Here is a 19514-nt window from a genome sequence, read left to right as displayed (position 1 = left end):
ATGTGAATTTTCTTATTCAGGTAAGTAAAGTAGAAAATAACATGCATGCTTCTTATTTTGGTAAAATAATGAACATTTTGCAGATTCTGTAAGGTGCATGAAAACTTTTGACTGCATCTGTATTCCAGTTTAGGGTGAACTTTTGCGCTGATGGCTTGGGCCCATCATCGCTGCTTGCAGCTATATTTATTTTAATTATTAATTTTTGTGAACTTTTAAAATTTCAAAAATTCTTTTTTACCAAGACCACAAATTAGATTTTATTTATCAATCCTGGTAAAAGCAACCTGGTGTCACAGTGTGCTAAATAAAAAAGGAAACGGATTACACATACAACACTTTTATTTTTGAATATTAAGACAATGAAGCATAAGCCAAGAGCACCAAGAGTGACAGGTACTGGTGAAAGAGGGGCAAGCAGAGCGGCAACCCTCTGCCCCCCAAAAACAGCAAACTGTAACCCAAAGTCAAACAAAATAATACAACAGAGCAACTTAGTAACAGCCTGGGAGTAGGGACCATTAACTTTACATAAGAGAGAATGAAGGAAAGATAAGAGAAAGGACATCAAGTGCGAGTAATTACATTGTACAATACAAACCTTGGGCAGTGTATAAAAAAAATAATAATAACTGAAACATATAATATGGTGAGAGACAGTGATAACCACGTCACTCCAGATAATCCATGGTGCATGTTTCAGCAAGTGTTTTGAGGGGCTAGTCCCAAGGGTCCAATACAGAGGCAGGTCATGGGTGGCACAAAAGTCATCTTTAGTCTAATCATTGTCAAGTGCTGTCACCCAGTCCTAAACCTCACCTTCAGCCCCTTTCTCTAAAACAAATGTGCATATAGAGCTTTACGGTAACATAGTTACCATGTGATGCTTGTGATTTATTGAATCTGAAACAGATTCAACAGAATTTAATACAAGTCAGACAACCAGTCAGTCTTTTATTTCTGTCTAAACATTGTTGAACACAACGTCTCCCTATAGTTTGTGTACAGAAACATCAAATAACATTGAACAGAAAACCTTTCCTGTTGGTAATGTGCAAGGCTTTGCACACAAAATGACTTTCTCTTAACATTTTAACATTTTTTTCTAAAAGAAACTCCAGCTACTCCAGCAAGGATTATTGACGGGCATATATTGAGCCTGTCAATCTACACCTTAGTAATGCATCTGAGAATCTCTTGCTTTGTTATAAAGTCTTCATCCATGCTAACCGATCACTTGAGTCAATCATACACCTGATAGTCTATAAATATGTCATAATTACATTTAACTACATTGTTCTGGTGAACAGATAATCAGCAAATCCAGACCTTAAATTGGGTACTAAATTATGAGGAATTAAAAGCTTGTGTTGGCTAATTCTTTGTGATATTTTCAACTTTCTTGCGGGGCACAACTACACACTTGTATAAAAACAAATAAAACTAATGCATATGTTTTCGTTGCATTTTCTACAACAGGGAATTTTGCTTTCATTTGCTGCAACATGCAAATTAACTAGACTGGGGATCACTAAAGTTGGGTTACTTGAGGGAAAGGGTGAGAAAATTTAAGAAAAGGCACTTCTGAAAGTTAATAAATCCATACAGTGAGCCAATTAGCACCTTTAGGGTCTAAACTAGTCCTTGGAAAATGTTTAACTTGGAACATTTTTGTAATCATTTTATAAGGATGATGTCTAAAAGCTATTTCATTGACAATTTTTCTCCAAACCTAAACCTTTGGTCACATTAATCTATAGTTTCTCCCTCACACCTTTATGACACATTGCACCATATCCATTTTTTGTCATGATGTGAACAGAATGATCCTAACCTGAAGGAGACCGTCTTCACATCAGTTTTCACATGGGTCACCGTTAGAGCTAAGCCCAAGAATATTATTGCATTTCTTTACAGTTACTAATATTAAAAATATTTCATTTTAAAATCTGTATCAATATATATATAGATAGATATCTATTTTAAACCATTACGTCTTTAGTAAAACTAGGGAAAACAAAGGGGGGAGAGAAGAGGCATCAGGACCCCATCTCCGCCCCCATCTGACTGAGCAAATGTTCCACCCCTGATGAAAATTGGTACACACAGGTATAGGTAGGTACACGTCAAGTTTCATGAGTTAGTGCAGTGAGGAGTGTCTGGAGCGAAGCCAAGCATGACACTTTTACAGGTGAGCGTAAGCAGGACAGCTGGCCCCTTCAGATGCCATGTCAACCTGAGCCCTGCTTCACAACCTCCATCTAAGTCAAGGCTCTGTCTAAATTGCACTAATTTCACCCACACCTTACAGAAAGAGAGGAGGTGAGAGATCAAACCACACAGTGGTGAGTCGGCGTCGCCCCAAAGTTTCCTCCTCGGGTCTTTGAATTCTTCCCGACATCCTTGTGCAAGGAAAAAAGACTCAACGGGATAACGTGCAGGAAGACGACTTTAAATGCATCAGGATAGACTGTGGATTAGTGTTGCCTGGGAGGAGTGGATAGCACAAAACTTTACACGTCAGCAGAAGTCTCTTACGGTTGACAGGGAGGTCAGGGGCAGTGCAGCACACTCACACACATACACACAAAGCTGGTTATAGTCGCACGGTACCACACTGCTATTTAGGTGTTGCGAGCCTGAGCTTAGCATTTGGCAGTTCTACCTGATCTCCTCAATTGAAAACAAGTCAGAAAGATGTGGGAATCAATAGTCATATCCCTAGCAGTACTTAAAATGCATCATACATCAGCACCAGGCCTGTGAAGAGGATGTCTAACAGCGCCATTGGCACTCAGCGCAGGAACAGTCATTGGAAAGGATGTCTTTTCCAATTGGACCACCTTTAGTAACATCCACTGAATGCACCATATGATGAACTAAAAGCTTTAGATGTATGAAGGCACCCTGCTTAAGTGATCTTGTTTGAGATTAAACAGATGGGGTGAATGGTACGAGAGTTATAAATCTGTTTTTTCCTTTTTGCAGCATTCATCAAAAAACACCTACTGCATTTGAAATCTCTTACTTAGTCAAAGAAATTCAAGTGTGGATATGACTGATTATAAAGCAGAGGTGCCCAAACTCGGTCCTGGAGTTTAGCTCCAACTCCAATTAGACACACCTGAACCAGCTAATCAAGCTCTTACTAGGCATACTAGAAGCGTCCTGGCAGGTGTGTTGAGGCAAGCTGGAGCTAAACTCTTACAGGACACCAGCCCTCAAGGACTGAGTTTGGGCACCCCTGTTCTAAAGTGATCAAGAAGCTGGTCTTGGCCTAGAGGCCAATAATGTGATTATACTCTTATTTAAATCCAGAACCTTCCTCCAGTTGCTTTCGAAAAAGAATCTGATAAATGTACTACAGATCAATCCCAAAATCAAGCCAAGCAAGGCAGCCTGACCCAACCCAATGGCACTCAAAGGGTCACCTCAAACTCTTACTCTGTCCTCTCTAGAACAACGTGGGTTAGACGAAGTGAGCATAGAGTGTTTATTCCTATATAGGAGGGTGTTTATGCCTAACAACAATGGTCCCAGTGTAGCAGGTTTATGTATTGCCTCTGCTGCACCCACTAACATAAGCACAGTTAAGTTAAAGTGCTCTCAATCAGCGCCCAACTTCCAGGGCACTGATAGACCATTCAAAACAATACAAAAAGACAACACAGAATTAGTCACCCCCCCCTGTGCAATTAGTGGTAGGAATTAATGATTACAAAACATACTGACAGCAACAGAACGCAGAGTGTGAGTAACTATGTTTTTTTGAAAACCAAGCGCTCTCACATCACACCGCGTCACGTTGTGCACCGTCATCCTTATCGCTTCCTGGAAGCGCAAGGAAGCAGAACGTCACAGAGCCCTTCTCTCCACTGCAACGCATTCCCAAAAGCTGTCTGGACACCTTAGTTTAAGGTCAATCCATCTTTCATGGATTTCTGTCTCGTTCTCTGCGAGCAGGGTGAAAGCCTTTCTATTTCCTGCTCTAGAATGCCTCCTCCTCTAACCACAGGATGAGCGCAGAATGTTACCATGGGAACCACTGACAGAGCACCATGAAAGCTAAGGATGATGAAAGAAGCTGGGAAAAGCAATAGTTGAACATCACCCTTCATTTCCCCTCCCCTCAGAATTTGTCCGCAATATTTCTTTTAATAAATGTTAACAATGCAATTGGGAATTGAAGGTGCGGAGGTGAACGGTACAACACAAATAAAGTGAAATGGCTATAAACCACATAGTCAAGCGGTGAAAGAATGGAAGGGCATAATATCTGTATCTGCAGATTCCCCCTAGGGAACTGAGGGAGAAGGGAAAATGACACCAAGACCTCTGCTGCTTCATCCTAGTCCAGAAGCTGTAGTGAAATGTGCACACTGGAGAGCCCACTGTATATGTAATTTCTTTGTTTGCTAGAGTGATAACAAAAATGATAGAAGCTTATATATTGTGTTCGATTTCAGGTCCCTCCATTCATATCTCCAACCCCTTGCCCCCCACAAACAAAAAATGTAATTCCTCCACCTCTGCAAAGTGCTGAATGGACTACTCCTGTTGGAGAGCTGAGAAGTATCTGCCCTGCCTCACTTGGCCTTGACTGGCTCCCTCTCAAGCCAGCGTACGCGCACCCTCTGCTTATAGTGATACTCCCTGAGGTAGTCCTGCAGAGCAGGGGGCAGTGGCAGTGCCCCGATGCCATCGTAGGTGATCCCATTGCAAATGGCTGATCGAGCAAGGCTTTGCAGGCCGAATGGGAAGGTCCGGTGCAGAGGCACGGTGAGCAACGGCTCAAAGAACATGCAAGCGCTAGGATCCTTGTAGTGTTCCAAGAGTGCCGTGACTGTGGCTGCGTGGAACACGCAAGGGTCGTGCGCATCAAAGCTGAAGTTGTGATTCCACTGCTCAATACGTGCATGCAGCGAACGGCCATAGCGGCGGAAGCTAACGGAGAACAGGTAGTCTTCTTGCGCAGAGTCCCGCAGCAGAAAGGTACCCTCGGGCCGACCATCCAGCAGAGCTTCAGCCTCATAACGGTCCATCACACCCCAGTAGCAGGGAAGTGCTGTGATCTGTAACAGATCTGGAACCAAGCAGTGGATGTAGTCAATCTGAGTGTGTACTTTCCAAGGACCTGGCTGCTTGCTGCTCAGGAGACCCTCAGCCGAAGCGTGTCGCTGCTTGGGCCTGCGAGCTTGCAAGCAAAGAGTGGTGGTATCATCGTCCTCAGAGTCACAGTTTGCTGCTGTTGCCCCCCGGCTATCGCCTAGGGTTTCACCCATTCCAGGGGCCAACTTGGGTCCCAGCTTATAAAGAGAAGCCAGAGGAGCTGTGATGGCCTCCACTGTGTGGATTTGGGCATCTGGAGGTGGGTCCACACCTTCCTCGATGCTAAGTCGTCTTCTTTCTCGCAAGCGCTCTTCCTCATCTTCCGGTGAGGCACAGGCAGCACCACAAGCATCTGAGGATGAATCTACTGGTGTCACTGTGACTGGTGCGGTGTGCTGTTTAATGAGGTGCCATTTTCGGGCAAGGTCTGATCCTGGTGCGAAGGGGCACGTCTCCAGCATCAACTCTGTGATTTGTATCTTACGTTTGGGTAGTGGAAGGTGACTGTTCCGAGAGGATGAGCGCAGCGGGAGGCACAGGCCCACTGTATCATGGATCTGCTGCCGGATTGAGCGTGCTGCCCCTGGCTCCAACTCCTCACGGCTGGTACCAGTCCCATGTCTGCGCCGAGACCGGCCTGATCGCCGATCTGTGGTCTCTAGAGAACTCTGAGCCTTAGTGGAACATGAGTGCCTCTTCTTTCCACTCCAAGGTGCATGACGTGAATAAGAGTCTCTGCGGGCTCCCAGAGGAGCACGAGCATCTTCAGTATCCTGCTCGACTGTGATCTCTAGTATCTGGGGTACATCCACTACACAGTTATGGCCCTGTCGTGTCACACTCCCACCGGTCCTCCATGCCACTAGAGGGAGTGCTGCCACACTACTAGATGTACTTGCAGCCTCCAATGTGCTGTCTCCCTGGGCCTTGTCCACACTCTGGCATACCGTGTCTGTTTGCGGTTGAAGCTGTGGTGGCGTTTCAATGCGAGAACCCCCATCTGTGTGGAGCAGAGATTGACATCCCTTCTTCAGGTTGCTCCACACCTTGCCAACCTTCTCCATGAGGTGGGGGCACCTGGATCTGGAACATGATGACAAAAATCAATAAGATAGAAGCCACATTGTTATAAGCATATAATGCTAAATATAAGTGTATAAAAAATGAGAAGGACAGAAATAAATGTGACCACTGTGTCTTTGTAGTTGATGTTATTCTATCCAGATGCAACCTGAACAATAATAAAGTTCTCCCCTGTTAATCAACTATTGTACTATTAAAAGTGTTTTAAAGACTGTCTGTTACTTGTGCCAGTGTTAATTTTTTTGCACTTCTTTGGTTTTAAATCAGTCAATACTTAGTTCAATGTACACAATCATAATTTGCATAATTTCATTCGAGGGTAGAGACGGTTGGGTTTAGGAATATGAAATGTGGGAGGAGTTGGATCTGGATCCAACCTCATCCCTCGGATCTTGTGTTCGGCAGTGAGGACCATCCAAACTCATGGGGTAATTTACATTTTTGGGTGAACTATTCCATTAATGTTTTTTTTTTGGGCTCTATCAACATGAAGTGGCAATCACTCAATAAGAGATGCAATCACAAGTGGCCACAGGGACGCATGTTAATTCCAGGTGTATACAGCAATCTTTCTCGCCTGACCACTTAGGATCAGATCACCCAAGACGGATGTTAATACCAGGTGTAAACAGGGCCTAAGTGATTAAAGTGTTGCCAGGCAGACTCACTGAGTCTCAAGGCCAGCGCTAAAAATGAACTCATGGAACTGCTCCCAGTCAACATGCTGCCGTGGGCTGAGTTACAATGCCGGTCTGGGCCTGTCTTTTTCTGACCCGTCACAGCAGAGCACTGAGCAGCTAATGAACGGAGAGATTTTGTATGAGCTCCGTAAATCCTATCTTCTGTAATCATGGTGTAAAACAGCATCTGAGTTAGCTTTGACTTTAATAATCTTGAAAAAGCTCATGCACTCTTCCCAAACCCAAGCATGAATTTGGGTTTGGGCTAATTATGTGCTCACCAGCAATTATTCACAAAAGCAACACCGTGATAGACCTGACCAAAAAGTCAGAACAGGCCAAACGTGAGTCAGCAAAAAATAGAGCAGCGATCGCCTCCAGGTGAAGCATGAGCCCAAGGACTGCATGTACTCAGAAAAACTAGCTTCTTTATTGAGCGCACATACTCTGGCTAACCCATCCTTTCACAGGATGAACTTTCCACCTATGAACACATAAAGCAAGCTGTATAACCTAAGTGCATATCTTTCTATTAGAATCAAAAATTTAAAATAAAAGGTAATAAAACTAGTAACAATGTTAAAAATAAAAACACCCCTATCAAAACATGTTACTGCATTAATTTGCAATCAAAAACCAAGACTTTAAATTATTTAATGTGAAATATGTCACAACAAGAGAAGTCTGAACGAGAGAGAAAAACTGCCTTGAATAATTAATGATAGTTCATCAAGTCTCCTGATAAAAAGTACAACAGAATGTAGGTCATGTGGGAGAAAGAGCTACAGTGCATTATTCACCTAAAGGATGGCGAAAAGGATGGTTGTCACGTTTTCTAGCAGCTGTTTGACCAACTTATGAATTGTGATGTTGACAGAAAATCAGCAACTGGTATCAGCATAGATTCTTTTTTGTAAAAAAAAAAATAATAATAAAATAAAATTTAAAAAAAAATTAAAAAAATTTAAAAAATGTAGACGTCATGAAAGACAGATTCCTCATTGTCATGTCAAATTCCAATTCATAAAATCCTTTTTTTTTCTTTGCGCACTAAAGTATTCTTGTAGCCTCATAAATGTATGGTTGAACCACTGATGTCACATGGACTATTTTAACGACGTCCTTACTAACTTTCTGGGCCTTGGACGTGCCAAGATGAACGAATGTCTTACAGGTTTTGAATGACATAAGGGTGAGTAATTAATAACACAATTTTCATTTTTGGGTGAACCATATTCTTTAATAATATGGTGGATTCATCCTTTGTGCTAGTGGTCATCAGGTTAGCGACCTGTAAATGCATTATATGTAATAAATCTAATTTCAGTAAATGGCGTGGGATCTCAACTTCAATTGAGAATTGAAATTTTCTTTCAACTGGACGAGTTACAAGCTATATTTAAAAAAGGAAAGCAAGTCATAATGCCCTGTACTTTCAAACCCTCACCTTCAATCACATTTCCAAATATTGGACATGGTGACATTTTGGTAGAACCCACTGCAAAAACCTGCTGCTTAACGCCAGTGTGGCAAATTAGTGCACATACAGCAAACGCCTATTAACTCTGAGCATCTTCCTTCTGTCTTTTCCGCCCCTCTGTCCTCTTGTTACCCTGTCTTTGTCCATTTCTGAGAGCATAAAGGATGCCCATAAATCAAAGTTCAGATCTGGCAGTGCAGCTATGGTGACAATGTGCATCAAGGCCAACAAGCCTGACCTTTTCCCCAAACTCAGAAACCTTGCTCCACTTCCAGAATGAACTTGCACTACATAACATTTGTAAAATTGTAGAGCAGGGTGGTTAGAAGGGTTCATGAAAAGGGGTTGCTGAGTTCATTAAGATGTATTCTGTGAAACTGTGTGCTAAATATGAAGTCAAGGGTCATTTGTTTTTTCCCCTTAGATTCTCAATCAAAAAGTTGCATACATATTGAAACAAGACTATTGCGCAAAAAGTGTTGCGTGACCAGTGTTCACATTACTGAAATGACTAGAACTGTGGTAAATTGATATTATATAACCTTGCCTTAGCAAACATGGTTGGGAGGCACAAAAGAGTGAATGTACATGAACTTCCCGTGCACTCTGGTTTCAAAGACAAAGTCTATCACCTAAAGTCAACCACTTCCCAACACAGACCTTCTGAAAACTTTTAAGATCTTCAATATATTCTCTTTTGAAACCCAACCAGGCAAAAGACCAGCTCCCAAAACTAAAGTACACCCCTCAACCATACTCATACCTAAAGGAATGCTAAACCTGTGTTAGAAGGATGTGCATATGTTCTATACAACCTATAACACATACATGACGTAAGGTGTCTGGCTGTTTTGTTGAATGTTTCCATCCATAATGTTTTCTTTAACTCTGCACGTGATACAGGGGAGGCTCGTGTTTGGCTGTGGGGCTCCCTTGTGCGGCTAAGAGACAGAACCGCACCCCAAGAGCAAACAAACAAAACTATTTTAAAATATTTGGCTCAAAAATGGGTTGAGACAGAATATTGGCAAAGGCAGTGCCCCTTCCTCAACTAAGTGGAAATCATACCAACACAGACACTACAAATTACCCGAGAATTTGCCATTCAAGACTTACGTATATAGTTATATTATACTTACGTATGTAGTTATATCACAATAGATTATAGTCCTGATAACAACACCAGGACAGAGATAAAGACTAATTGTAGCAGAGAGCAAAAGTTCAGAAGAAATACCCAGGAGATAAAGGAGAGATCGAGGACAGTCTACAAAGGGTCCATGGATAACACTGTAAAAATGCTTTTCATTTAAATACAAATGTTTTCATTACTAATTAACTGCTTAAGAGTTAGAAATTTTCTAAATGTCTCAGTACTTGGTTTGTACACCTTTTACTTTAATGACAGCAGCACTTAAGCTGCATGAACTCCATAAGCCTGGGTCAAACTTGATCATGTTCCCCAGCATGATTTGAGAAAGATCCAAAGAGCATCTTGTGCTTCAGTGGAAGAACATCTGACTGTCTGTACAAAGGAGTTCACATGATGAGTGTAACAAATTTAATTACTTGATTAGCACCCTGGAAATCTAAAATGTTAAATATTTCACTTGATATGAAAACATTTATTTTTAGGCGTAAATTGATTTTCAATATATTCTCAGACACTATTAACGTCTATTAAATAAATACAGCTATATACTTGTATATTGTACATTACAAGAAAATAAATTACTACAAATTAACTGCAAGAAAAATACGCAAAGAAATCGACAAAAAAGTAACAACAGATTCCATTCTTCATAACCGAATCCACTCATTCTATAGACACTGAAATAATAATAATAATAATAATAATAATAATAATTAAAATTAAAATACAACTATTAATTACATAATAATCCGCAATCACTTAAGCTAGAACCCCTTTAGTTGACTTTTTTGCCAACATTTGCATAGCAAATTTTCATTTAGAGATTTAGAGAGTTTTAATTTTGACAGCAAATTTTGATTTAGTTTGTCATAGTCTTCTGACTAAAACGCCATTTAGTTTTAGTCATATTTTAGTCATCTGAATTATCTTTATTTTAGTCTAGTTTCATTCAAGTAAATATCATAAGATTTTATGCAGCTCACCTTCTAACCACGCAACAGATTCATTTTGAATGAATCTCTTTCCAAATTGTCCCTCCTTAAAGGGGTCATCGGATGCCCATTTTCCACAAGTTGATATGATTTTTTAGGGTCTTAATGAAGTCTCTAATATACTTTGATTAAAAATTCTCAATGGTTTTGTAAAACAACACCCTTTTTACCTTGTCAAAATGAGCTCTGCAAAAATCATCTCATTCTCAGGGGTTGTTCCTTTAAATGCAAATGAGCTCTGCTCACCCCGCCCCTCTCTTCTCTCTGTGGAAAGATGGTCTTGTTTACTTTAGCCGCATTTAGCCGCGTTTAGCCGCACTTCTGCTGTAAGTGAAGCTGGATCACGAATGATTCGCGCGAACATAGACGGATATATGTAGATCGGGAGGCTCATTTCCTTCACAAACAAACGTCATCTACTGCATCTTCAGCGGCTCAGATGTCGGGAGTAAATGACGACCACTATGTTCATTATTACATCCAGCAACACAACACCTCAATCGCTCAGTCGGAGATATTCTTGTCTAACTTACATCCCTGCTCTGGCATCAAAACAAGGAAAGTTACTGGACTGTGACAGCTGGTCTGAAGTAAGAGCTCATGTCAATCAACTATGTGGGAGCGGCCTCTGTTGGTGTGACACCACACCGACAGGCATCTGAGAACGGCTCGATTTGAAAAAGGGGATATTTTTTTTACAGATTAATTAAAAACCACCACATGGATTTTTATCATTATAGGGTAGATTTGTACATACACTGCCAACAAACATTAATGTTAATGTTAAGCCGTTATTTTTGTTTTCTTTATGCACAAGAAGTTTTCTTGTAGCTTCAGAACATTACGGTTGAACCACTGATGCCACATGGACTATTTTAACAATGTCCTTACTACCTTTCTGGGCCTTGAACATGGTAGTTGCGTTGCTGTCTATGCAAGGTCAAAAAGCTCTTGGATTTTATCAAAAACATCTTAATTTGTGTTCCGAAGAACAATGAAGGTCTACAGGTTTGGAACAACATGAGGTTAAGTAATAAATGAGACAATTTTCATTTTTGGGTGAACTATCCCTTCAAGCTTTTTAGCAAATGCACTGCAATGAGATTAGAGTTTAAATGGTATGTACAGAAATACAAGAATTGCTCCAAATCTTACATTTAACTCTTCAGTTGTACTTTTCCAGTGGCAGTTTGAAAAAAGGCACACACATTAGGGGTGTCATGATAAATCAATTCGTTGACTGATTCTGCGATTTTCCGATGCGTCGCGGTTCTCTCGGGAATCGAATCTGAGCCTATTTTATAACAGCAGATGGCGCTTTAGGCTAGTTTTTAAATTGCAAATTGCATTTGAGTGTGCGGTTAAACACTAGCATAGAGCGCCATCTGCTGCTCAAAACTAAGCTTGGAATCGATCCCAGAGACCGATTTATTGCGACACAATTACATGCATACATATAAATACATATTAATTTAAACCCTCGTTATTCTGCCGCCTACAGGACACTCCACAACTTCAGTTTTTGCTTTAACCAATTAAAGCATATTAATGGATTAACAGATCTGTTCTTGTGATCCTCTTGTTCTTCACTGACTAGATGCAACAGGACTGTCTGCAGATGAACCCTGGCACCAGATCACAAAACACTAGCCCGTTAAATACTATGCTATTCTCTGCTCAGCTAGGGTTTCTGCTACCAAGAACGCTAACAAGCCTTGCCCAGAGCAGCAGCTTCCTGGTAGCGTGGGCCCAGCCCCCTCTGTCCCCCCAGGCCTCACCCCCCTTCACTTGATACTGCAGCCAAATTCTACACCAGACATCTCTAGCACCCAAGCGCCAGAAGAGGAAGCAGTACGGAGCAGTGCGCCTCGTTCTCATGCTGGACAGACATTCACAAATCTTCACAGTCATTTGAAACAAACATCCACACTAAATTTCTGTTCACAGACAGATCTTGCCTGTATGCTCTATGTGCCTGAGCTCTTTTGAAAAAAGTCTGAGCGCCACATGAAATTGAGAAAGAACCCCTATCAACCGCATACACCTTCAGTAAACTACTAGATGTAAAGTATGCCCTTCTCTGGCGATAAGAAACTATATTAAATGAAAAACATCTGTATTATGTAAAGTAAAAAATGAATACACTAAGTGGTAGAGTTATACTGATAGCTGATGATAACATCCATGCCCTGGATAGGAGACAGACAGGGTGGGTTGTACTTCCTTGCACAACAGATAAGACAGAGCCACAGCAATGGTGTGCTTTACTTGCTCTATAAAGAAAGTGGCAACTCGATTCAACTCTACACTCGTCCTTTAAACGCTAGGAACAATACAAGCTTAGATCCATAATTAATATGTGACCACACAATTATGATCCATGTAATAATTTAAAACTTAAAGGGATAGTTCACCCAAAAACTCTGTCAATAATTACTCACGCTCATGTCTTTCCAAACCTGTAGGACCTTCGTTCATCTTCAAAACAAAAATTAAAGATATTTTCGATGAAATTCAAGAGCTTTCTGAGCTTGCATAGACAGCAATGCAACTACCACTTTCAACGCCCAGAAAGGTAGTAAGGACATTGATTAAAAAAAAAACATGTGACATCACTGGTTCAACCTTAATTTTATAAAGCCACAAGAAGAGATTGTGCATTAAAGACTGAGACGGAAGAGAAGAAATTATTATATAAGTCTTTATTTTTGTTTTGTTTGTGCACAAAAACTACTCTCAGAGCTTTATAAAATTATGGTTGAACTACTGATGTCACATGGACTATTTTATCAATGTCCCTACTACCTCTCTACTAGCAGTAGAGATGGTAGATGGACAATGTCCTTACTACCTTTCTGGGCCTTGAACATGGTAGTTACATTGCTGTCTAAGCAACAAGCTCTCGGATTTCATTAAAAATATCTTAATTTGTGTTCCGAAGATAAACGAAGGTCTTAGGGGTTTTGGCCAACATGAGGTTGAGCAATAAATGACAGGATTTTCAGTTTTGGGCGAACTATCCCCTTAACAGCATGATGTACACAAATGTTTAAAAGTTTGGGGTCTATTATTTTTTATTAATACTTTTGTTCACTTGAATGCATCTCTGCTAAATAAAACTAACTGTACAGACATTCATAATGTTACAAAATATTTCTATCTTAAATAAACGCTGTTATTTTGAGCTAAAACAGCTTGTAAGAATGTTCTTTGCCTTTAAAGATAAACATTTGATTTTAGAATTAGGAAAACAGAAAATAAAAAAGATAATATTTTACAATAATGCTGTTTTTACTGTATTTTTGATCAAATAAATGCTCTAGATGAGCATAAGAGATATTAAACCATTGAAAAATATTACAGAACCCAAACCCCAAACAGAACACTCTTAAAAATAAAGGTTCTTTATTGGCATTGATGGTTCCATTAAGAACTTTTAACATTCATGGAATCTTTCCATTCTTTAAAATGGAAGAAGGTTCTTTAGACTAATTAAAGTTTTTCACACTATGAAAATATGGTTCTATTTTAAAATGTTTTTTCTATGGCATCACTGCAAAAATCTCCTTTCAGAACCTTTATTTTTAAGCATGTAGTGTACATTTTAAGACAGATGTAATCTTAATTTCTTTAATAAAACAAGTATATCCACCTTTTTCTTCAATACAGAAGTAAGCCAATGGGCAAAACTTCCAGTTCTTTATCCGCTATTGGGAAATAACAAAGAATAACAACGTGCAGTAAACGGTAAAACGACAAACCAGTGTGTTCATAAATAAGATAATACATTCAAATAATTTGGTAAGAGACACACCAATTTGCAATATCAAGCAGCAAAAAGAGCTGTTTTATGCGGTTAAAAATAGCTGGGCGCAGATGAGACCGGAAGCCAGATACATAAACTTAAAAACAAATAAATGGCTGCGCCCACTCTTACAGGAAGGAAAAGGTGGATAAAATAACAATAAAAAGTAAATACATCTATTAGCATTGATATTTGAGACTAATTTGAATCATACAACCTAGTCACACAACTTGCTGATTGATGATTACTTACTCGATGATTAATAAGTGCTGTAAAAAAAAAACATACCGCTCAATGTTATTTCAAATTAGCTAATGCATTAACAAACGAGACCTTACTGTACAGTGTTACTGATGTACTTAGTGTAGTGAAGCAGCTTTCTAGGAAACGTCTGTTGCAATGTCTAAGCCCCGCTCAAGACAACTAAAATATCTGGACAGGCCTTAACCTCTGCACACGGAAATACACCAGAAGGAGTTTAGTCTCTCTCACACTCTGCTAATTGTCTTGCGTGTCAAGAGAATGTATCTGTGATACCCTGAACAAGCAGACTATTTCAAAAACTGATATGTTTTCAGAATGAACTGACAATCTTTAGCACTGCAGCAGGTCTGCAGAAATAGAAAATGTTCCCAGGCATCCTCAAACTCCACAAACCACACTTTTTGGGAAAGAGACCTTTGTAAAGCTGCAGTGTTAAAGAGGTTTAACGGGCCTACTGATGTTACACCACTGTAAATCTTATGCAACAATGAGCCACAACTCCCTATTTAGGACATATAGATAGGCATTAAACCTATATTGAGTAACATTTCCCACTTGATAACACTTGGATCGTTGCACTTTTTGCAAATTCAAACATACGCAAGTCAGACACTTAATACGTCTCGGTGCAAATTGCCTATTGGAAGTTACAAAAACATCCCAGATATTTAAAAATGAGCTGTATTATAGATATATAGTAGAAGTTTCTATTAACAGATTCAGCACAGGTTTTGTTTCTCCACAAACACTGCAAATTCTAGCAGTGATGATATCTTGGGATTATTTATGGCTTCTTTCATATTCAATTTAATTAGCTGATTTTACACCTATCAGTCATAATTGTTCCAATTCAGACTGAACAGATTCAATCACAGTATCTAACATAAAGATTTTTTTTTTACACGTTAAAAATTAATAGAAAAAAAGTTTACCTCATAATTATAAAATACTGCTATTAAACAAAGTTAATTTGTGACACTGATTATATAAAAATATATTAATTAAACGTGCATTTTAAGAAATATGTTAAAAATACCTTGAACATGAAAGTCTATACCACAAAACTGAATTCAGGTTTTACTCCAAGGCCAAGCATTTCTATTGTTTGACATGTTATGTCATTTCATGAGCTGTCACGTGTATATGTCTATAAATCTGGAGCTCACATAAACAAATTTCCTTTTTTGGCCATGGGCCTAAATTTATGTCATTTAAAAAAAATTAATAGCATAATTTATTTACTGACTTGACTTAAACTTTCGTGTTAAACAGCCTAGTGTAGGCCTTGCATTAACAGTGCAGCTAGTCTTAGTAGGTATAGCAGTCAAACCAGGCATGGAAATAGCGGTATTTTTTGGGATGTCTTTATGATTCTCTCCACAAATTCTTTAATATTAGAACCACTGAATTGCACGAATTATATGTGGATCATCAATCCAAATCTGTAAATAACTCGAAGTGTCTTTATACATTTTTCTTGGCTGCTTTAGTTGAACCGGCTTCGGACAATCCAGAAAGGGGGCCGACTGAAAAAAACTAGTTAAAAGCCATCGAACATTCGCCATAACATGAAATAATCGATGCGCATTCACAACACACGGAGAGATAAACTCACCGATCCTTCTGTCGTGCTCTTTTATTGTTTTTTCGGGTGTCTTCTTTTGTTTGCGAAAAAAATGCTATCAAGAATAGTCGGGTACATTTTCCCGAGGCTAGAGACGGTGGTGGATAAAACACACGGACGGGATACGACTGGGACCATAACTGCGATAACCGAGAAGCAAACTGCACATCAATGTGTCGATGAAATCGTAAACATTTTACATTTTGTATCTACATGGCCTACGATCCCCTCATCCCGTTGGCATTTCTTTCCCTGACGGCCGATATGGTCGCCAAGTGCAGCAGAGAAGAGAATCAGGAGAGGTGGTGGCAAAGCTGCTGTTGACTGACATCAAGGGACTCCAATTGCACGAAGTTCTGTGTTCCGGCGGATACGGATGGGGAAAGCCTTTGGAAGAAAGCGTCACTTCCCCGCTCGAATTCCAGCTAGTGATGGGATGTTCGACTCAATTCCGCGAGTCGGTTCGTTTGAACAGTTGGTTTCAAAGAATCGGTTCAAAAATGAATCAGACGTTCTTTTACGTAGTTACGCCTATACGTGGTCCCAAACAATAAAGCCATATATAGGCACGTTTTGCAGTTTATTTGTTTTTATTACGTTTTATCAGTGACTTTAGAAGAAAAAAACAAATAGTATTTAGCTTACGTATCTCAGTTCAGTTTGTTTCAGCCATGATTTGTATGCATAAAGCACTTTAATCATAATTTACACTGAAATTACATACTAAAACTAGTTTTTGCACGCTACAATACATATTGTATAATATATAATATATAATAATAATAATATTTCTTAAAGCCAAAACTCGTGTGTTGAACAAACAATAAAGACATACAATTGAATTGTAAACATATTTCCAATTCGTCTTAAATATCTTGTAACATTTCTGCAATTCGGCTGTTAGCCTAAAGTAACTTACTTTTCGCCTCATTAAGTCTTCACTTCACTTTTAAAGTTCGTATTATCTTCTCTTTCTGATTATCTTCTCTTTTACACTATCGCAAATCGGGCATGTCCGAACAATTTTCTCCCGGACCTATTCAGCTCGATAAACGAATCGTCAAAGCGAGGTTTGTGAACCGGTTCAACAGATGCATAAATAGAGATCCGATTCTTTCACGATTCGGACTTCAATAATCCAGCCCCAGACTGCAGTGATGGACGACCGCCTCAGGACTCAGCTGGTTGCTTGGGTGTCGAGATATAAACACAAGTTAAGACGTTAACTGTCTGTGCTGACAACATAAAAGCAAACGCGGGCGAATGGATCGTAACTTGCATAACGTGTTTTGATTCTCCATGTAGTGTAATGTAGGGCGATTATGTAACTAGAAACATGAGCAACCACAGTGACACCGTACTGTATGCAATTGTGGAGAAGTGTTGCCGATTGAAAGAACGAATAATTTGAACAAAACTTAAGTTTAGTACTTTTAAAATGGTTTGAGGTTGCACATACATCGAGAAATGGCTGTCAAACACTTGATTTATAAGATTTTGTTCAGTTATGTAGCTAGGCCTATGTAATGTGGCATAACGAATTTGTGAGTGTAACGAAATGTCATATTAAAAACAAAAAAACACTGACATTATATTTATGAATACAACAAAAATAGTAAAATAGTTTCTAAATAGAGAGAGAAAAAAAACAGTGTTGACTATCATGTGAGTCTCCCTTTATCCAGTGTCCCCTTCATGCAACCTAGTCATGTGACGTCTGCATGTTGTGTGACAAAGGCAGGCTGTTCTTTAAAATCTCCTGTAAGCCACAGTGTCAACCACTGACCTTTACAATACAGTAAAGTTCATGTGTACTTGGACTCTTAACAACATATGGTTTTCATCTCCTTGCAGTGCTCAGATACTTTGATATTCATATGGCTCTCTGTGGATTACTTAAGCATGAGACCTCAGAAAGTCCAAGTCAGCAAAATTCACATGAACAAGATTAGGCAAAAATGTTCTCCCTCCTTACTAACTGCGGCAGCTATACTGCAGTGCTCAGTAGTAATGTTCGTTGGAAACACTTGGATTCTGACAAAATATTCGCACTTAGCTTTATTGTTGAATGGGGGTATATAGAAATAAGTATAGTTTAGGCTTAGTTAATTTACTGTGACAACCCCCACCTCCCATTTCATGGAAAGTTGTTTTAATGAATCTTTATGGAGTAATTAAAAGTGATATACTGCCCTCTACTGATTAAATCCGCTTTAAACTTAAAAATGCCCTTTTTAACCACAACACAAATTTGATCTATATATTTGTACACTGCATTTGTTATGTTGGTACTTTTATAGTGTAAGGTGGTCTTTTAATTCACTTTAATCTGATTATTTGCACTGTAAACTGCTCATTTTTAGTGATTCCACTCGTCTTTCAAAGCGAAGACTTTTAAAACACAGGAAGTGAGTTAAAAGGATTTTCTAAGGATATTGATATTGGGTTATTTGGTATGCTTTGAGAATTCATGTGAATGAACTGAGAAATCACAAGATCTTTGGCTGAAATACAGATTCCACAGAATTAAGGCGTGATACTAGAATGGAAGGCAGCATTAAAGTAAGTGAATACAGTAATAGTATTTCATAATAATATTTTTAATAGTAATAACTTGCCAAGAAGGAACATATTTTATGGAAGTTCATATTTTATGGATGTGTTGGCATGAAAAAAGATTAACCAGATTTACCTTTGTGTCATTCCAAACCTTTATGGCTTTCATTCAGATTTTGAATAATATGCTTTTGATGTTTTTTTCTATACAGTTACATTTAATGAGGCCTGAAGCTTACATGTATAAAGAAAGACGTCCAAACTATAGTCCATACAACTTGTGTGCTATATTTGCAGTTATCTCAAACCATATGCAAAAGCTTTATGAGGTGAAAAGACTGACATCACCAAGGTTCTTAATTATGTCATCTTGGATAAATGTGTCTGCTAAATTAATAAATCTAAATGTGAAATCATTGAGTCTTTTTGTCAATGGTTTGTGAACCTGATCTACCCGTTCAAATAATAAATACAATAAAATAAATTGTTTCAAAATATAGTGGATGAGTCATGTATAGGACACTGTGTGTGATATAGTGTGGTTTTGTTATTTTGGCTGCATTCATTAGATCACAAATAGTAATTTTGTGAAATATTACTACAATTTAAAATATCTGTTTTCAGTTTCAATATATTTTAAAATGTTATCTATTCCTATGTGTCACAGTATGCTGTTGAGGAAGCACGCAGGAGGCACGAATAAATTTAAACGGTCTTTAATAGGTGAACACGGGTAAATCCATGACAGGAGGAACCAACACACATATG

General features: G+C 39.0%; 1 protein-coding gene across 3 annotated transcripts; it reads right to left on the bottom strand.

Annotated features, from left to right (window-relative positions):
- Positions 1 to 324: 324 nt before the first annotated feature.
- socs5a (suppressor of cytokine signaling 5a) lies at positions 325 to 17377 on the bottom strand. Of its 3 annotated transcripts, none has more exons than XM_051124342.1 (2): positions 17110 to 17377; positions 325 to 6192 (listed from the first exon to the last, which is right to left on the bottom strand). In XM_051124342.1, exon 2 carries the CDS (start codon positions 6171 to 6173, stop codon positions 4587 to 4589), a length of 1587 nt encoding a protein of 528 aa, XP_050980299.1. In that variant the 5' UTR covers positions 6174 to 6192; positions 17110 to 17377; the 3' UTR covers positions 325 to 4586. The 3 variants fall into 3 exon arrangements, with proteins under 3 accessions (XP_050980299.1, XP_050980298.1, XP_050980297.1); XM_051124341.1 differs by lacking the exon at positions 17110 to 17377 and adding an exon at positions 16391 to 16622; XM_051124340.1 differs by lacking the exon at positions 17110 to 17377 and adding an exon at positions 16182 to 16615.
- Positions 17378 to 19514: the final 2137 nt, after the last annotated feature.

This window comes from Labeo rohita, chromosome 12, assembly GCF_022985175.1.
Source record: "Labeo rohita strain BAU-BD-2019 chromosome 12, IGBB_LRoh.1.0, whole genome shotgun sequence".
NCBI lineage: Eukaryota > Metazoa > Chordata > Actinopteri > Cypriniformes > Cyprinidae > Labeo > Labeo rohita.
The sequence above is the reverse complement of the archived record's forward strand: the minus strand, read 5'-3'. Positions and strand labels throughout refer to the sequence as shown.

Coding starts and splice junctions, on each gene's coding strand:
- socs5a (XM_051124342.1), bottom strand. CDS start 6,173: ATGGAGAAGGTTGGCAAGGTGTGGAGCAACCTGAAGAAGGGATGTCAA.